Here is a 21107-nt window from a genome sequence, read left to right on the forward strand (position 1 = left end):
TGTTTTGTGGTTTTTCTTGATTTTTTACTATTTTTTTCAAGTTACTGAGAGATAACTAGTGTACTGTCATATCTATTATACAATGTACATATTGCACAAATTCCTGATTGCTGCAGTGGACAGGGTACTTTTATAATAAGCTACAATAGTATGCATTAAAGAAGATTACAAAAGTACTGCCTACACTTCCTGTACTCTCAAATATTAGAATTTTCTCTACCTGTCAAATGATACCTTTGTACCTAGGATTCCTTGGATGTGCTATCAGTAGTTTTAGCCATGTAGGAACACTTTGGCCTTGAGTGCTCATTAAAACAGTTAATCCACTTTGGAGAGCTCGCCACTGGCCACTGAGACAGAGGTGCACCAAAGAGGAGGTACAAGGACTGCTTAAAGAAATCTCTTGGTGCCTGGCACATTGACCATCGCCAGTGGGCTGATCTCGCCTCCAACCGTGCATCTTGGCGCCTCACAGTTCGGCGGGCAGCAACCTCCTTTGAAGAAGACCGCAGAGCCCACCTCACTGACAAAAGACAAAGGAGGAAAAACCCAACACCCAACCCCAACCCACCAATTTTCCCTTGCAACCGCTGCAACCGTCCCTGCCTGTCCCGCATCGGACTTGTCAGTCACCAACGAGCCTGCAGCTGACGTGGACATTTACCCCCTCCATAAATCTTCGTCTGCGAAGCCAAGCCAATGAATCCACTTTGAATGATGATCCCTGCAATAATTGCTCCTAATCTCCTAATTGTGCAAGATCCTGTTTTACGATATTGAAATTGGTTTTCCCTCCGTTTGAGACCATAATTTACAGATCATCTTTTTCATAAATAACTAGAAATATAAAATATAATGGTCTTTATTTTGAGAGTGTTTTCCTCTAACATTACAGCCACTTATCTGGGTGTATTTCTTCAGGTTTGTTAGCCTCTGTACTGCTCTTCCTCTTGTAGGACTATCTACATACTGGTTTAAAAGTGCATTCTCTCTATGTCTTTCACACTAAAGTGATCCCAGTTAACAATAATGTTAAAATCCACTACTGGTATTACCCTATTACTCTTGCATTTGCAGTTTTTGTTTGGCAAAGTTATTTTTAACTTTTTTTTTTGAAAGTCCCCTATTGCCTTGCTAATTAAAAGGTGAAAAATTATTCAGTTTGTAATCCACTTTTTTTAAACTCCTTCAAAAAATTGTTGTATTTCCAATTGACCAGCACTAAATCTTTTGTAATGGATTCTAGCATTGCTGGCACATAACAGGCTTTAGGAATTTTTGCCTTTTTTTTACCCTTTTGTATGTAACTTTCCAATCTCAAAGGCTCCTATGATGTATTATTACGTGGACATTTACCCCCTCCGTAAATCTTCGTCCGCGAAGCCAAGCCAAAGAAAAGAATACATTAGAAGTATAATTTATTCCAAATTTCATCTGCCTATGCAGCTCAAGAACCTCCAGCGCTTTTGTAGCCTCGAGTGGCACAGGCTCTGATTCAGCAATCTGAGCTGCAGATCCAAACCTCTGCTACGCTTAGGAAACCTTAGTTGCCAAAGGCCATTGGGAGCCCTTGTCCTCACCACCCTCTCGAACCCCAGTTCCCATGAGCCAGTCCATAGCAGCCCATAGCCTTTGTGTGTCCTTCAACCTCCAGTCACTTCTTCAACTGCAAGACATCAGCAGCTCACACCCTTTTGGGTTCTTCTGCCGCTGAGCCCCTCTCTGGTCCGCTGCCATGGTCACCTTCCCTGTAGGGTTTTCTGAACTTCTTCCAGAAGTTTATCTGAAATACATCTTTGGTTCCTGATAAGAAAAATGCCTAGTTTTGTTTATTTTCAGTCATAATTTTTTTTCAGTACTTTTGCTATGATAATGTTTCAGCATTTAGATTCTATATTAGTAAGAAAATGCTGAGGTACAGCAATCCTTTCCCTTTTGTCCTTCTCCCCTTGTTGGATTTCTGCTGTATTACCAAATTAGTGTGGCAGAATTAGCATATGGTTAGTGCAACGCTGTAACAGCACCAGTGATCTCGAGCGGGGTTCAAAACCTGTGCAGTCTGTCAGGAGATTATGCATTCTCCCTGTGTCTGTGTGGGTTTTCCTAGGGGCTCCAACATTCAAAACGTATTGGGGTTGGAGGGCAGCACGGGCCCGTGGGCAGAAAGTGGTTGTTACTGTGCTGTATGTCTAAATTTAAAAGTTTATCCAACTAGAAAGGAAATTGGTTCTTCAATTCCTGTCTTCACCAGGTGGGACTTTGGTGGGATTGTTACAAGAAGCTAATTATTTTTCTCAACAAATGTTGTGGTTCTGTTTCCATTGTTTATTATTTGTGTTATCAGTTATTAATATATTATCAAGGCATAATATCAGAAGGATAAAGTAGCTGGCGAAAGTGTCAGATAACAAGAAAGGTTAGGCAATGTTTAGTTGGATCCTTTTTAAAAAGGAAATTGGATAGATACTGAAGAGGAACAAATAGGAAAGAAGTGGGTAATGGGAATTACTAGATTGTGCTAAGAGAGAGAGCAGTTAATAGCTCAATGGGCCAAATGGCCCCCTTCCATATTGTTGCAATGTTATTTAATTTTCCTCATTTTTTCATTGTGCAAGTCTTGATGGTTTTTGTACATTCCAACTTTAACAATGGCATTTGAATAAGCATGAGTTTCCATTTTATTGTTTTTTTTTCAAAGCCAGGTATGCCATAGCTGTAGTCTCTGACATCATTTCTTGCTCATCTGACTAGAAGACTTTTGGTTTTTGTCATGTCATCTTTTCAGAGCTGATGCTATCTATCTGGTGTTCTAGTGGAATTTGTCGGGCGGATAGACCTCGACTTACAATGTTCCAGACCCCAATTTACAATATTCTGATATTTCAGAATTACGATAGTCAGAATCTGTACTTCAGTTTTGAGTTCAGATGCTTCCCCGCACTTGTGATATGCGATGCAGTGATGCTCTTCCCGGCTGCCCGCGCATCCAAGCTCCCGGCACCCCCAGGCTGCCTGCTTTCCAAACTCCCGGCGCCCCCAGGCTGCCCATCCTTCCGAACTCCCAGCACCCCCAGGTTGCCCGTCCTTCCGAACTCCCAGCGCCCCCAGGCTGTTCCTTTGGCATCCCCATCATACTCACCATCCAACAATTAAATTTAGTTCAATGCTTCAAATATTATTCAAACCCAGTCTGCTTTCAGCTGGGTACATTGCAGTAATATTTTTTCGGTGCAAATGGCTTTTGAATAAAGGTTTTCAGTGTTAAAATAAATAAATAGGGTGTAGTATTGTTTCGACTTGCGATACTTTGATTTACAATGTGAGTGCCAGAACTGAACCCCATTGTAAGTCAGGGTCTACCTGTATAAGAGCATAGTTAAGTTAGTTAATGCAACTTGAAAACCCACTTTTTGAAAAAAAAAATGTATACAGTGCCCTCCATAATGTTTGGAACAAATACATTTTTTTTCTTTATTTGCCCCTGTGCTTCATAGTTTTAAATTTGTAATCAAACAATTCACACATGCCATACTTTCACGCATATAACGTGCACATGCATATAACACCCACACAATCAAAAATGAGTAAAAATATTTTTGTATTGTGCATGCATATATCAGGCAGGAGTAGTATTCTACATTCAGACTCACAAGCAATTTACATTTACTTGGGACATGAGACAAAACACATTCCATAGTCCCACTATCTGGCATAGTTAATCTCCCACAATTTACAACTTCCCCCAGAGGTGTCAATCGTTCATTAGATAAATGATATCCCCCTACAATACATTAACAAGCTTCAGAAAGGAATTACTTAAATAGATTGAAGACAGGCTTTTAATACTGTCAAGATTTAAAAAGCCTTTTTTTTCACAACTTCATTTTTTCATTCAACAAGTTTATTACATACATTAAAAAAAAGTACATATTGTGAACAATTAAAAAATATATATATAAAAAAGAAAAGAGAGAAAAAAGAAGACCCCCCCCCTCCCCCTCTCAGCCAGCTCTCTTTAGGAGAGCCAAAGAGAAGAAAAACTAAAATATATTTACTAAAATCTAATCAAAGTAAATTTAAATGTAAATATTCTGAATATAAAGACCACTTATTAAGAAAAAAAGAATAATTATCATGTAAAACATATGTGATTTTTGCCATTGCCAAACAAGTTTTCATCTCATTATGCCATCTATTAATATCAATCACATTGGCATTTTTCCATGTACTTGCTATACATTTTGTGGCTACAGATAAAGCTAAATATACAAAAGCAATCTGAAATTTATCTAATCCCAAATCTTTCAAAGGCTTCAACTTACCCAACAAAAATATTGTCGGATCTAGAAGTATTTTAATCTTATACAAATGTTCCAAAAATAATTGAATTGCTTTTAAAAAGCCTTTCTTTAAAAGAAACCTTTTCTTGTTAATCTCCTCCTTAAGGCGACAGGTCCAGTGCCCTAGCCAGAATGTATATCTCAATATTAGAATATGAGGTGAAATTCTTATAAGGATTTTTCACTTTTTTTGAGAATTATATAAGACAATATATAATTTATGTGTGACTCGTATTCTATATTGCATTCTGTCAAAGCTTTAACATCTTAATATATACATATAATATTTCTATCAAATTAATAAAAATATTTTAAAGAAAAAATTCTCAGGCCAAAGAAATACTCCTAAGATAAAAATTTTGAATTTTTCCATTTTGTATGTACCCAATTCCCACGCTCGGTATAAATTTGGCGTGTTCTTTCATTGCCGCAATTACATTCCCACACTCACTGAAAATTAGCAGTGCGACTTTCTCCACACCCACTAAAATTGTGTGTGTTCCTTCATGGCTGGTATTACTTTTCCCAAGCTTGCTATAAATTCTGCATGTTATTTCAACATGTAAAAATATTCTCATATATCGCGCATGCTTATACCATGCAATGGGTTACCTGGTTTGTTTTTAAAAAAAAAAGAAGCATATAATATGTGCATTATATGCATAAAAATAAGGTAATTAAAGAGCATTTTCCAGTTTATTCAAGGTTATTTGTATACATTTTGGTTTAACCGTGTAGAAATTACAGCACTTTTTGTATATAGTCCCTTCATTTCAGGGTACCATAATATTTGGGACATTTGGCTTCACAGGTGTCTGCAAGTACTCTGGTATGTTAAATTGATTCATTGGTACAGGTATAAGAGAGCTTGGCTTGCTTCAAACCTTTTGATTACCTTTGTAGTCTTTAGTTACCTTTTTTTTCCAACATGAGGACCAGCGTTGCGCCAATGAAAGGCAAAGAAACCATTAAAACAGCAAGATATTGCCCAGTTTGGAGCATCAGTAAGAAAAGTGTACTGGTGAGCTCAGTTAATTCAAAGGGACTTGTATTCCAAGGAAGATCTCCATTGCTGATGACAGAAGAATTCTCTTCATAATGAAGAAAAATCCCCAAACATATGTCCGACAGATCAGAAGCACTCTAGGAGGCAGGTGTGAATGTGCCGTTGACTACTGTCTGCAGAGAACTTCATGAAAAGAATTACAGAGGCTACACTGCGAGATGCAAGCCACAGATCCCATGGTCAGATTACAGTTTGCCATGAAGTAGTTAAAGGAACCTGCAGAATTACTTTGAATCAGAGTGATGGCAAGAACAAAATGTGGAGGCATAAAGGAACTGCCCAAGCTCCAAAACTTTCCACCTTTGTCATGGTTTGCGTTTTGCAGTGTAGCCCTCGTGAAGTCTTCTGCAGACAGTAGTTTCTTTGACTTTGGCACAATTCTGGTTGTGTTTGGAAAAAAATAGCAACTACAGACTCCAAAGGTGATGAAAAGTTTAGAAACCAGCCTACCTCTCTTGTACCTGCATCAATGAAACAATTAAACATAACTGAGTAACCAAAATCACCCGTGAAGCCAAATATTCCAAACATTATGATGCTCTGAATTGAGGGGACTATGTATAAAAAGTCTGAAATTTCTCCCTTCTTCCACAAACGTGGCTCCCCCCCCCCCCCCACTGCTATCAACTCAGTCCTCAGCTGCATCTTCTCCATTTCCTGCACATCTGCCCTGGCACCCTCTGCCCCCAAGGCACAACAAACACAGGATTCCCCTTGTTCTTATTTACCACCCCACTAGCCTCCACATCCAACTTATTAGCCTCCGCAATTTCCGGCACCGACAACATGATCCCACTACCAAATATATCTTCCCCTCTTTGCTTTCCCATAAGGACAGCTCCCTCAGTGACTCCGTCATTCATTTATCCCTCCCCACCAATTGCCCCCCCCTCCCAGCACCTTACCCTTTGGCCACAGTTAAGCGCCACACTTGAGCCCACATCTCTTCTGTCACTACAATTCAGGGACCCAAAGAGACATTTCAAGTAGAGAAACACTTCACTTGTGTATCGTGGGAGGGATCTACTTCATCCAGTGTTCCCTTTGCGGCCTTCTCTCTATTGAAGAGACTGGGAGATTGCTTCACTGAGCACCTTTGCTCTGTCTGCATCAGTGACAGGGATCTTTCAATGGCCAAACATTTCAATTCTCTGTCCCATTCCCATATTCACATGTCTCATGACTTCATGTAGTATCCCACCAAGCCCACCTCTAAATTGGAGGAACCACACTTGATTTTCCATCTGGTCACTCTCCAACTGGATGGCATTAACATCAACTTCTCCAGTTCCTGCAAACCTATTCTCCCTTCCCTTTCCCCTTGTCTTTCCCTTAGCTCTCCACTCCCCTTCCCTCTCTCTGAGGCATCCCTCCTCCCCCTGCTCGCTGCTGTGCCATGCCTCCTTTATCCACCTATTACCTCCTGTCTTTGGGACCGAGCTCCTCCTCCCACCCCACCATTTTGTTTGGATGCCTGCTGACATTTTTCCATACCTTGATGAAGGCCTCAAAACCAAAACATTGATTATGTATCTTTATCTTTGCTATGTAAATACACTGTTTGACCTGCTGAATTTCTCTAGCATTATGTTTTTACTATGTATAGAAAATGCTGTAATTCCTGCATAGTCAAACCAAAATGTGTACAAATACCCTTGACCAAAATCTGGAATTTGCACTTTAATTACATGTGAATTGTTTGATTACAAATTTAAAACTGTCGAGCACAGGGGCAAACAAAGGAAAAAGGTATTTGTCCCAAACATGAAGGGCACTGTATATTTAAACTTTAAACTTTTCTTCTGGATTGAAGTAGCTCCTGGTTGTATCAATGATGTTTTCTTTAGTTGCCACCATTCAATCCCGTCTGTAATATTGAGTGTGATTGCCCGGTGATTACAGTATGTTTCTCAACTATTAATCCAGGAACCTCAGTTATTGATTAGATGGAGTTCAAAACCTTTCGTTGGGAATTGTCCTTGTTAAATTCTGGAATAAAAGGCTGCATCAGTGATGTAACTATCAAAGCAATTTCATGGATTCACTGATTTACAGGTTTATCTGGTTTTGTAATCAGAAATAGCATAGCAAGCAAGAGTGGTTAGAAGTAAACAAAAATATTGGCATTTTTGGTGAATGATTTTTTTTAAATTGGGAAATTCTGCCTGAAAGAACCAAGATGTGTTCAGTCTAAAACTATGCATATTTTTATTTGAACCAACATTTGGTATTTGACTTTTGAATGTGCAGTGTATAATGTAGCTCAATATTGACTAACTGACTGCTTCAATTATGTATTTAATAACAAGAGTAATTATTTTAAAATTGCATCTTTTCATAAAATTAAAGGGCTCTTTTCTTCCTATAACAAAGAATCATAATTAGGGAAGAAAGCAAATTATGTCAGGAAAATTAATGACCTGACCCGAGGTAGTTATGAGCTGCACACCAGTCAATCCTGAAGGACCATTTTGAATAGGATGTTTCTGAAAGCAAATGTTGAAAGACACATGATTAATAGTTGAAGGCTTAGAACTGGCCTAGGCACGATGGGTTGAATGGCCTTTCCTTTTGCTCCGATTCTATCAGATTTTTAAATAATGCTACTTTAATAGAGGATTTTTTTGGTGGGCAGTTCATCATAAGAATTGGTCAAATATAGATACAAACTGAAATACTGTCAATGAATTCAATGTTCCAAGGCCCTTATTAAACTTTAAAAAGTTTAGTTTTTCTGAATTAATAGCCATATGTTATCTTTTTTTTTGTGTATGATCAACAATTGGCTCAGTACCCTGATATTGTCCGAGTTGTGCTACTCGCTTGGTTTTCTGTTATGACGATGTAAGATAATTAAGCAGAATTAAGTTCATTATATTCCACAGTGCAAGGAAATGACAGTAATTGTAATTGAACAGATGAGTATAGTTTAATCAAAAAGAATAACACCCAGCTCTATAAAATTGAGCAGTTCCATCAATCCACCTGAATAATGTCTTACACATGCTTTTGTCATGTTTTGTGGTGTAAGTAATTCGTTATTAGGGTTTCCAAATCTTAACTTTTTTTCTTTTAAGCTTGCTTCTTATAGGAGCATTAACAGTGTAATGCTTGTGCAGGTGTACATTTCTTAAGCCACACTTTTTACATTTGTTGGTGGTTGCATAATCAAGAATAATTTCAATTTCTGTTTAATGAGTCTTGAAATTTGAATACTTACTGATCATTCATTCAGCATTTTATTCAACATGCCATTAATTATAATGTATTTTTTAATGTGAAGCAAAAAAGTAAATTTACCATGTGTTGATGAGAAATATGCTTGATTAATAGGACTGGTGCACTTAGTGAGCTACAGATGTTTCTTGGCCAAAGTGCATATTATTTCAAGTCAATTCAAAGGGAACCTAGATGCTTTTAGATTTGTATCAATGGAGGCTTTGCTTTGAACATAATCTTGCTGTTTTGAATCTCACTTGGTGACCAAGAGCATTAAAATGTTGCTGGGGCTGATTGATTTGAAGGATACTGGATTGACGTATTTTATAAAAATATTTCTTACGTAAATTTGTTTTTCATTTAGATGTTGTCCCCTTTTATGAATTAGTTGTCTTGATTTTGTTTTGTGCAGAAACTTGTTGTGTGTAATTCATCGGATGATCGAATTTGTCGTGCGTGAAGGGCCTATGTTTGAAGCAATGATCATGAACCGAGAAATAAGCAACCCCATGTTCAGGTTTTTACTCTTAATGGATTATTTGACATATGGTTCAATCTTCATATTGAATTTCATTTTTATTCAACTTTAGCAGATAAGACATTACTAAATATATAATATTTTTCAGGTTCCTTTTTGAGAATCAAAGCCCTGCCCATGTTTATTATAGATGGAAATTATATTCCATACTACAGGTATATTAAATTAATATATGAAAATGTAAATAAGTTTAAAATGATTCCACATTTCAAATGCAAAATAATGGTACTTGTTTGATAGGGAGATTCTCCAACTCGGTGGCGAACTGTGGATTTTCGCATGTTCAAGAATGGATCATTTTGGCGGCCCCCACCTCTAAACCCATATCTACAAGAAACATTAGAAGAAACAGAGGCTCAAGGTGAAGAAAATGTGAAGAAAGGACAGCTCAAAGAAGAGTGAGTTAAATGCTTCTCTCCAGTATTTAAGTGTTTATAAGAAATTATTTTAATCATGTAAAACTGTGGTGAAAGAACGGTTGTGGGCAGCACAGTTTGTACTGGTGCAGTGCAGCAGTGTACTGTTCCCCTGGATCCCACAACCCTCAAGGTTTGTGCCGCTGAGCTTGGAGTCGTCATCTTGGGCACAGACCTCTATTGGCTTTATTGATCTTAAAAGAAAAATGATGCTGACCCCATTCTATAGAATGGTTTAAATGTGCGTAGGGCCATCGGGTGCGGCAGCCAGGCAGTAGGACCCCCATAGGATCATGGTCCTGCTCCCCTCCAGGTCTGCAGCAGCTGCAGGAGTGCCATCGTCTTGATTCTCTTGTCCCTCTTGTAGGGAAATGCCTTCATTAAAAACTTGATTTTGGGGATGTTTTGATTTTAAGGAAGAGCAAAAATTGGGAAGAGCAAGGAAATGAGGGAAAGAACATAAAAAGATGCATAATAAGGTGAAGAACAAGATAATTAAATGACCAATTTTTTTCCTTTTTATTATTAAGTAAAGGGGAGTTTAAACTCTGGACCAATCCTATCACAGAACAACATGATCACATCAGAGAAGTATAAAATATCTTGTATAAGGGAATTTGACGTGAATTGTATAATTTTTGTATTCAATATTTTTGAACATGGTTTCAGTTATTCTTTCTTTCTTTGGCTTGGCTTCGCGGACGAAGATTTATGGAGGGGTATGTCCACGTCTGCTGCAGGCTCGTTGGTGACTGACAAGTCCGATGCGGGACAGGCAGGCTCGGTTGCAGCGGTTGCAAGGGAAAATTGGTGGGTTGGGGTTGGGTGTTGGGTTTTTCCTCCTTTGTCTTTTGTCAGTGAGGTGGGCTCTGCGGTCTTCTTCAAAGGAGTTATTCTTTAATTGTTTAATTATTTACTTAATTATTTAATTGTTTACTTCTCTGATGTGATCATGTTGTTCTGTGATAGGATCGGTCCAGAGTTTAAATTCTCTAAAATTTGATGTCCTGAATGAAATGTTAAGTAATAATTATGGTTATGATTAACAATTGATATATGTATATGATTTGATTTATGTTATCAAGGGTCTATTTTGTGCAAAGGCTTTTTGTTAAACTCAATAAAACTATTTTAAAAAGAAAAGAAAATGACCCAGTGGATGATAGCAAAAGACGTAATGGTAATTAATGAAATGTTTTGTCACAAACTGTTCAGTAATTAGTTACTGAGGCTAGCTTTTTGATTGCACATTAATTAAGTTGAAGTTCCCAGGTATAGCTGTTCATTTGAACTCATCTTGGATCTAAGGACCAGAATTTTGTGGATGCATGACACCAGTACAAACTGCCCACAGTTGTTCTTTCACAACAATTTTCTCGATTACATGTAATCCTTAATTTGGAGCAACACACAAATTGCTGGAGGAGTTAGCAGGACAGGCAGCATCCATGGAAGACTTGAATAGATGGTCATTGGTGAGTTAGTTCAGCAATTTGTGCGTTGCTCCAGTTTTTCGGCAGTTGCCGTCTCTTTGGTTTAAATTCTTGTTATTTTCAAAGGACCAGAATACCCATTGACTTCAAAAATTGGGGATTCTAAGATAGTTAACACATTGATTTAAATCAGTATTTGTGGTATGATGTAAAATCGGTCACTTTTATTCAAGTCAAAGGGATAAATTGGAGGAGCTCTTGCGTGGACTGACCCCGCGGAAGAACGACGTTGGTGACGCGATGGTGTTCTGCCTGAGTCATGCCGAGGCTGCTGGAGAAATTGTGGAGTGTATTGCAGAATCTTTATCCATTTTGAAAACGCCATTGCCCAAAAAGGTTTGTATTGATAGAGAGATTGAATTACAGGTATCCCCTGCTTTTTGAACATTCGCTTTACACCACTTTGCTTTGATTAAAAAATCCATTTTATCACCTATTTTTGCTAATCCGAAGAGGATTTTCGCTTTGACAAAAAAAGCAAGCGAAAAGTGAATTCTCCAGAATACTCAGGGTGGCAGCATTGAGCAAAATAAACGGCAACAAGGAGATGTTGACAAGCAAACCTGGCCAAGTGGGCATCGTGTTGTATTTGGCTTCGGCCTTTTAATAAGTTGAGAGCGAACGGGAGGAGGAAGAAGGGTGGACAGAGTTCGTGAGGTACCGAGTGCAGGGTGCTCGGGAGGGAAAGGCCTCGGGCCCCCAGGAGGGAAGCCTGCAGGCAGTGCTGCTGAGGAATGAGAGGTTGGAAGTGAGAGGCGGTGAGTGGGTGAGGGAGAAGTGTGTTAGTTTTATGTGTGGGTGGGGAAATGCCCTGGAAGCTGAGGGGATGGAAACCCAAAAAAAGTTTGGGAACCACTGTGGTAGAGAATGCAGTATGATTTGATAGATTTTGGTGGGGGGGGAGTTCTGGGAATGCTCATAAATTTTTCCCATATTAATTAATTGTAATTGTTTCTTCGCTTTACGGCATTTGGGTTTACAAAAGGTTTTATCGGAACGCTCCATTTTTGGATAGCGGGGGATACCTGTATTTACTGTAAAATTCTTAGCTGCTTCACCTGGACTCTTTTCACGTGGATATTTTACTTGTGGCATCTTGGTCTGGCTTTGTGCTCAGCGTGGCACTCTGCATCGAATCAGGCCATGAGGTGGCGCAATGTGGGGAGGTGATTTGACGATAGGACCAATTGATGTTTCCTAAATGAAGACTAAAGATTGGTGGGTAAAAGAAAACATCCCTAGACTAGCTTATCACATTTTTGGGTGATTTGACTTTTTAATAGTGAATTGGACCCTTGCTTAGTTGCAAGATAAATTCTGTATCATTAACATTACCCAAAACAAAGGAGCAGCAGAATCAAAAGGATCGCAATGAAATAGTGTTGCTTAGTTAGGATTTAATTTGTTTTAGAAATGTAAGGATCAGGTGAAGTCCATGCCTACAGAAAGCTGCTTTTAACAGATTGCAGATTGAAGGGCATTATGATTACCTGCTAAAACTTTTATTATGCTCTTTAGATGTGTCACAACTGTATATTTAAAACCAAAGGTCATTTTGAAAGAAAAATCACATTTATTTCTTCTGTTCCAGATTGCAAGACTTTATTTGGTGTCAGATGTATTATACAATTCATCAGCTAAAGTTGCAAATGCCTCGTATTACAGAAAATAGTAAGTATTCATGTTCACTCCTTTTAATTTTCACCATTTTATCTATAGAGTTGGATCAGCTGGACCTAGCTATCATCAGGAATTACTCTTTATGGGTTCCATTTGCACTTAAGTTTTCCCAGATGTGGAAATGTTGACCACATGTTGTTCCTTGGAGCTGATGAATAATTTTTAATTATCGTAAGAGTGATTGATCTATTCAGGTGACTTAAATAATTAAAAACACAAAGTGTAACCAAGTAATTAAAATTTAAATAAAGCACAAATGGATTAATCAGAACAAAGTCTTATATAAATGAATAGAATTATGGTTTGTACACCAGACAATGGCATAAAGTTGAGGGCTGAATGCCAAGTGCATTTTGCCTCTTCAGTGAGTCACGGTTTCTGTTGGATTCAATGGTGAGTTTAAAGTCAAATGTATAGATTTATTTAAATGTAGATATATGGCAGGCCCATGAGGCTGTGCTGAACAAATACTCCAATTAACTACAACCCCCGTACATTTTTGAAAGATGGAAGAAAACCGGATCACCCGGAGGGAAACACGTGTAGACACTGGTAAAATGTACAAACCTCTTACAGACATCAGATTCGAACCTGGGTCACTGGCACTGTAATCGCATTGTGCTAACAGCTATGGTAACTGTGCAGCCCATGTTTCACCATTTGATTTCAGGATATCTGCCTGCTGTGTTTGGCTGCAAGTGTGAAAGTCTGGGGTTTCCTGAGACGTGTCTGTTTAATTGCTTGCATTTCTCTTTCAAATATTTGGCTATAGGCTAGCACAATTCAGCTGATTCTCTGAGATAATTAGTAAATCGAGAAATGTGTTTCCCAGAAAATTTCAAGGGAGAAGGTGCTCAGACTGCTGAATGGTCTAAGGATGGATAAATCTCCGAATCAGATGGATTTCACCCTTGGGTTTTGAAAGAAGTATCGGTAGAGTTTGTGGAGGCATTGGTAATGATTTTTCTGTAATCAACAGATCCTGATGGGTCCCAGAGGACTAGAAAATTAAAAATTTTACTCAACCATTTAAGAAGGGAGGGAGGCAGCAGAAAGAAAATTATACAATCAGAATCAGGATTTATTGTCATGAACAAGTCATTAAATTTGGTGTTTTGTAGCAGCGTCTTAGTGCAAACATACATTTTTTTAATAACCATCTTACAACATTACTATATAAAAAAATAATACCAATAGTTGTGTACGAAAAGTATGACAGTGTCTTTGGTTCATTGATTCTTTGGGAATCTAATGGCAGCAGGGAAGAAGCTGCCCTTTATGTGCTTACTCCCCCTAACTTTTGAACCTGGTTATGCCCCAGGTTGTAATATTGTAGCACTAACCATGCCTCCCCTCAAACCTCAAGTCCATCCATCAGGAGCACACAGAAGCCTTGAAGATTCAAAAAACCTGATAGCCTGACATCAGTGATTGAGAAAATGTTGAAGTTGATTTTCAAGGATGATGTTGTGGAATACCTGGGGCACATAACAAGATAGCCCAAAGCCAGCATGGTATCCTTACAGGAAAATCTTGCTTGATAAACTTACTGGAATTTTTTTTTGAAGAAGTGACAAACAGGCTAGATAAAGAAGATGCAATGGATGTTGTGTATTTGAATTTTCAGAAGGCCTTTGACATGAAGCTACTTCACAAAATAAGAGCCCATGGTATAACAGGAAGCATACTCGCATGGGTAGAGCATTGGCTGATTGGCAGGAAGCAGAGAGTTAGAATACGGGGATCATATTCTGGTTGGCTGCCAGTTGCTAGTGGTGTTCCACAGGGGTTGGTGTTGGGGCCATTTTTTATGTTGTATATTAATGATTTGGATTATTGGAATGAATGGCTTTGTGGCCAAGTTTGCCTGCAAAGGCAGGCAGTGTTGAGGAAACAATGAGGCTGTAGGAGGACTTGGACAGAATGGGCAGAGAAGTTACAAATGAACTACAATGTCAGAAAGTGTACAGTTATGCACTTTGGAAGAATAAATAAATGGGCACACTATTTTTAAATGGGGAGAAAATTGAAAATACCCAGATGCAAGGGACCTGGGAGTCTTTGCACAGGACAGCCTGAAGGTAAACTTGCAAGTTGAGTTGGTGGTGAAGAAGCAAATGCAATGCTGGCATTCATTTCAAGAAGAATAGAATAAAAGAGCAGGGATGTAATGTTGAGGGTTTATAAGGCATTGGTGAGAACTCACTTGGAGTATTGTGAATGCTGGCATTCATTTCAAGAAGAATAGAATACAAAAGCAAGGATGTAATGTTGAGGGTTTATAAGGCATTGGTGAAGACTCACTTGGAGTATTGTGAATGCTGGCATTCATTTCAAGAAGAATAGAATACAAAAGCAAGGATGTAATGTTGAGGGTTTATAAGGCATTGGTGAGAACTCACTTGGAGTATTGTGAGTAGTTTTGGGCTTTTCATTTAAGAAAGTATGTGCTGACATTGGGGAGGTTTCAGAGGAGATTCACAAGGATGATTTCAGGAATGAAAGAGTTATCATGTGAGGAGCGTTTGTCAGCTCTTGGCCTGTACTCGATGGAATTTAGGAGAATGAGGGGGGAATCAATTCAGATATTGAAATGTATGGACTGAGTGGATGCAGAAAGGTTTCCCGTGGTGGGAGAGTCTTGGACAAGAGGGCACAACTTCGGGATTGAAGGGCATCCGCTGAGAACAGATGTGGAGGAATTTTTAGCCAGAGGGTGGTAAATCTGTGGAATTTATTGCCACAGGCAATTGTGGAGGCCAGGTCAATGGGTGTAATTAAGGCAGAGATTGATAGGTTCTTGTTTTACCAGGGCATCTTAAGATTATAGGGTGAAGACCAGGCAGTGAGTCTGGATCAGCTCATGATTAAATGGTGGGACAGACTCGATGGGCTGAATAGCCTATTTCTGCTACTATTCATGGTTTAAAATGCCCTGTATAAGGTAGTGTAACTACATTTGTCATCCTTGTGCATTGTCCACACTTGGATATTTTTCTTGTACAAATTGACATTGAGCAGTTGAAAAACTGTTAAGAAACCTGTTTGGAATGATGCTGAACATATAAGAGAATTTCAGAAGACCCCTTAAAATGAAGGGTTAACAGGTAGAGAGATGTAGGGAGTGAATTCCATTTGCAGTTTTTTTTTTACACATCAGCTGCAGAATCTCATTTTCATTGTTTTTCTTGTGAACTCTTGTCATCTTCAGAAATGGTCTTAATTTCCAGTTGGTACTTTTGTAAATATTATGATTATAAGTGTTTTGTTAGGTTCATTCAGTGAATGGATATTGTCCTTGTTTTTATCTGGCAGAAACTTTACTGTTAAGCATGTTCTGATATTCGAGTGCAAAGAGAGTTGGTCTTCACAGCCTTAAGTATTGTATAATGCTTCAGTATGAGGTTCATTATATTTGACATTTTTAGTGCTGAAGAATCTTTGAAGTTGTCTAGTTTATGATGGACAATTTCATCAACAGCAAAGATGAAGCTTTTCTATTGTTCCAAAAAGTTGAGTCAAATAACATAAGCATGTATCAACCCCAGTAAATGTTTGCCAGTATATGCATTAACTATTTTGGCCACTAATGCTGTGAAAAGAAAAATGAATATATTATTAACAGGGGTTCACTCCTCAAAAGTACTGGGAATTCAGCAAAGACCACAGTAGTTCAAGAGGGCAACTTGCCTCCACCTTCAGGGAGATTTAGGAGACTTACCACTGCCTATGGTAAATAGTGATGGGCATTAAGTTTTGGGTCTGCCAGTGTCTCCCAGATCTCGTATTTCAAGGCTATAATGGCAGCGGTTTAAAGTTTATATTTAAAAAAAAGTTTGCCTAAAGTCTGAATGTTCTTCATAAAGAACTATTGTAAAGTAAATTATTTTATACAGGAAAGGAAAATATCAAGGATAATGTAGAACTAGCCAACAAAAGTCAGTTCAGGGGCCTAACCTTTGATCTGGAATTCCGAAAACCAGCAACCTCCAAACACCGGCACTTTTTTCGGTAAATGACATCTGCTCATCAAAGATGGAGTTTGGTGCCAAACATGACCCGATGCAACCCTCGCTCAAATCCTGTGTATCCCATCGCATTCCGCTACTTTATAAGCGCCTTTGAACCACCATATACTGAAGCCCGTCAAGTGTCATGGCGCTTCCAGTCAGCCCAGCGGCAGCTCAATGTCCGTCACCGCTACCCATAATCCTCCTGGCAGCTGAAACCGCTGTTTCAGGGGATCCAAGAAGGGGGTCATTCCCCTGGCACTGGTACAGCAGGGGGTGAGGGATATGGCAGCATGACTTGGGCAGGTAGAGAGACAGCAGCGCGCCGTGAGTGGGAGGGTAGAAAGATGGCAGCTTGACTCAAGCGTGCAAGGGGTGTCGAGAGATGGCAGCATGACTCGGGTGGGTGAGGGGGAGAGGGATGGCAGTGCGATGGAGGGGAGGGGAGAGAGACGACAGAGTGACTCGGCCAGGGGGGAGAGAAATGGCAGCTTGACGCGGGTGGGGGGGAGGGTAGAGATGGCAGCGCGACTTGGGGGTGGGGATTTGGGGAGTGGTGCCAGCATTGCGACTTGGGTAGGTGGCCTTAAAAGGACCAAAATCCAAATAATTCTGAAATCTGGAAGATTCCGAACAAAAGCAGGTGTCTGGTCCCGACGATCCCAGATAAAAGGTTAGGCACCTGTACATTATTATGAGACACATTCTTCTAAATACATATTTCTGATGCCAAAAAAATGGAAATTTGTTATTGTTGGGTTTGAATCCTTGGTCAGGATTCCATCCAAGTTGTTTAATTTAAATAAATCTCATGGTATTTTTCACCTTTCATTACAATGTAAAAGGTTTTATATGTTTAAGTCTAGCAAAAATTAATAAATATGTTTCTTGTATTTTACCAAAGTTTAATTTATTCCAGAAAATAAATTTTTTGCTTCTCTCGCAGTTTTGAATCTAAGCTGTGCCAGATATTTGCAAACCTTAATGCAACTTACAAGTCAATTCAAGGTCACTTACAGTCTGAGAATTTCAAGGTAATAGCTACCATGTGCTATTTGCTTTTATTGGTCATAAACCTTTTTGAAATATCACAACTAATGAATTATATAATGTACTTAAATAGGACAGTTTTTAACAACCTCATTTCTTAAATAAATTTGGCGCTTAACCCTCAGTATTACTGCATTTTAAATCTAATTTCAAGAATGGAAGCCATTTGGTATTTAAAAATTGATGTAAATTAAAATTGCTCATTAAATCCCATTTAATATTTACACTGATTTTCGTTGACTTTTGAGAATGTGTCAAAAGGAATTAAACTTTCAAAGAAAGGTAGACTTGTTAATATTAGAAATCTTGTGCTTTCTTAAAGAATTAAACCAAAGATCTGTACGATTTCTGAGCAGGTTTATCCAAAGAATAGATGTGGCACAGACCGTAAAAGACCTAAGTTCTGCTAGGTTAGGTGTCCTCAGTTAGCTTTCTATTAAGAACCCTATATTAATCCTTGGTACCCTTGGGTTAGCAAGGGTGAAATCAGGTATGGTTCGTGCTTATGTTAGCTGATCAGCAACTCGTACAACAAATGTGGCCCAATTATAATGTATTGCTCCTGTCTCTGACTATGCTTGTCTTGATTTAAGCCTGCGTAAAATAAGAGGTCATGAGGAGTAATTAAGAAAAAAAATCATAAATAATTTATGAATCTGCCACAGCTGATATTGTGCACAATACTGAAATGGTTACTACTGAAAGTTAGAGATGGAAGCTGATAATTAGTCAACAAACAAAATGAAAAGATGCAGCTAGTAAGAGGAAGGGAACATCCTATCTGTTAGAAAATTAAAAGAAATATTTCAGTTGGAAGTATTGAGAGCATTTAAATTTAAAAAGTGATCGAGAAATGCAGTTGATACAGCGAAGGGAAAACAAGGCACCTGTTCCTGCAACAGAGCAGCCATTTAAATTTTAAATTTTCATATTTTAAATATCTCTTACAACTGTCATCTGTTTTTGTAATCTGAGTTAATAATTTGTTGAAATTTTCTAATTTGTTTTCAGCAAAGAGTAATGGGCTGCTTTAGAGCGTGGGAAGATTGGACAGTTTATCCTGACCCATTCCTCATTAAACTACAAAATATCTTTCTTGGACTTGTAGATCTCGAGGAAGAAAGTAAAGAACTCTGCAAACATCAGGTATTTATGAATAGTGTGTGATCTTTTCTTCTTTCTTAAATATAGCAATTCACAGATTTTTTAAAAGAGAAAATTACTTCTGTAACGCGGCTTGTTTTGTAGTGAGCAGGGCACATGAAAAAATGTAAATGTTCTTGAGTTCACTTTTCATTTCTGTTGACACCATTCCTCATTAATCTCTAGAATATCTACCTTGAACTTGTGGATGTTGAAGAAATTAAAGAAGTTTCTAAACGACAGGTAGCTATATATGTGATAATCCATGTATTTTACTTGTATTTCTGAAATGAGGTGTTGTTTGTTGATTGTTGTATTCCACAATGTTTTGGTACTTCGCCAAAGTTCAATTAATTTTCCTTATCTAAAATTTAAATTTAGACCTACAGTCTCAGGCCCTTTCGGCCCACGAGCCCATGCTTCCCAGTTACACCAATTGACCTACAACCCCAGTACAGTTTTTGAACGGTGGGAGGAAACAGGGAAAACCCACGCAGACACGGGGAGAGTGTCCAAACTCCTTATAGACAGCGTGGAATCAAAGCCCAGTTTGACAGTGTGGTGCAACCTGTGCCACCCTCTTTTGATTTTGTAGTCTTTTTAATATTACGCTGTTCGGATACAAATCACTAGATTTAGTGTGGCCCTCAAATGGCAACTACTGTTTAATTTCATTTTTAAAAATTAATTTAGAGATACAGCATGGATAACAGGCTCTTCCAGCCTACGAGCCTGTACAGCCCAAATACACCCATGTGACCAATTAATGTAGTAACCCCGTAGGTCTTTGAAATATGGAAGGTCACCGGAATACCAGTAGGAAACCCACATAGATGTGGGGAAAATGTCTTTCTTTGGCTTGGCTTCGCGGACGAAGATTTATGGAGGGGGTAAAAAGTCCACGTCAGCTGCAGGCTCGTTTGTGGCTGACCAGTCCGATGCGGGACAGGCAGACACGATTGCAGCGGTTGCAAGGGAAAATTGGTTGGTTGGGGTTGGGTGTTGGGTTTTTCCTCCTTTGCCTTTTGTCAGTGAGGTGGGCTCTGCGGTCTTCTTCAAAGGAGGCTGCTGCCCGCCAAACTGTGAGGCGCCAAGATGCACGGTTTGAGGCGTTATCAGCCCACTGGCGGTGGTCAATTTGGCAGGCACCAAGAGATTTCTTTAGGCAGTCCTTGTACCTTTTCTTTGGTGCACCTCTGTCACGGTGGCCAGTGGAGAGCTCGCCATATAATACGATCTTGGGAAGGCGATGGTCCTCCATTCTGGAGACGTGACCCATCCAGCGCAGCTGGATCTTCAGCAGCGTGGACTCGATGCTGTCGACCTCTGCCATCTCGAGTACCTCGACGTTAGGGGTGTGAGCGCTCCAATGGATGTTGAGGATGGAGCGGAGACAACGCTGGTGGAAGCGTTCTAGGAGCCGTAGGTGGTGCCGGTAGAGGACCCATGATTCGGAGCCGAACAGGAGTGTGGGTATGACAACGGCTCTGTATACGCTTATCTTTGTGAGGTTTTTCAGTTGGTTGTTTTTCCAGACTCTTTTGTGTAGTCTTCCAAAGGCGCTATTTGCCTTGGCGAGTCTGTTGTCTATCTCATTGTCGATCCTTGCATCTGATGAAATGGTGCAGCCGAGATAGGTAAACTGGTTGACCGTTTTGAGTTTTGTGTGCCCGATGGAGATGTGGGGGGGCTGGTAGTCATGGTGGGGAGCTGGCTGATGGAGGACCTCAGTTTTCTTCAGGCTGACTTCCAGGCCAAACATTTTGGCAGTTTCCGCAAAGCAGGACGTCAAGCGCTGAAGAGCTGGCTCTGAATGGGCAACTAAAGCGGCATCATCTGCAAAGAGTAGTTCACGGACAAGTTTCTCTTGTGTCTTGGTGTGAGCTTGCAGGCGCCTCAGATTGAAGAGACTGCCATCCGTGCGGTACCGGATGTAAACAGCGTCTTCATTGTTGGGGTCTTTCATGGCTTGGTTCAGCATCATGCTGAAGAAGATTGAAAAGAGGGTTGGTGCGAGAACACAGCCTTGCTTCACGCCATGTACAAACTCCTTAAAGACAGTCATGTCACCTTTATTTATCTTTCATGCCATGCTTGCACAGTAAAGTCAAGATTAATTTCTCCAGGACCATGGAGCATATTTACATAAATA

General features: G+C 39.3%; 1 protein-coding gene across 2 annotated transcripts in view; it reads left to right on the forward strand.

The window, feature by feature from the left end:
* u2surp (U2 snRNP-associated SURP domain containing) overlaps window positions 1-21107 on the forward strand; it is an 88428-nt gene that overhangs the window by 51132 nt on the left and 16189 nt on the right. For both annotated transcript variants that reach the window (XM_069897380.1, XM_069897381.1), the window contains 8 exons: window positions 9038-9142; window positions 9252-9318; window positions 9404-9561; window positions 11246-11408; window positions 12664-12743; window positions 17709-17796; window positions 18824-18958; window positions 19142-19198. In XM_069897380.1, the coding sequence (XP_069753481.1) occupies window positions 9038-9142; window positions 9252-9318; window positions 9404-9561; window positions 11246-11408; window positions 12664-12743; window positions 17709-17796; window positions 18824-18958; window positions 19142-19198 (853 nt within the window). The remainder of the gene's footprint in view (window positions 1-9037; window positions 9143-9251; window positions 9319-9403; window positions 9562-11245; window positions 11409-12663; window positions 12744-17708; window positions 17797-18823; window positions 18959-19141; window positions 19199-21107) is intronic.

Source organism: Narcine bancroftii, chromosome 9, assembly GCF_036971445.1.
Source record: "Narcine bancroftii isolate sNarBan1 chromosome 9, sNarBan1.hap1, whole genome shotgun sequence".
Lineage (NCBI taxonomy): Eukaryota > Metazoa > Chordata > Chondrichthyes > Torpediniformes > Narcinidae > Narcine > Narcine bancroftii.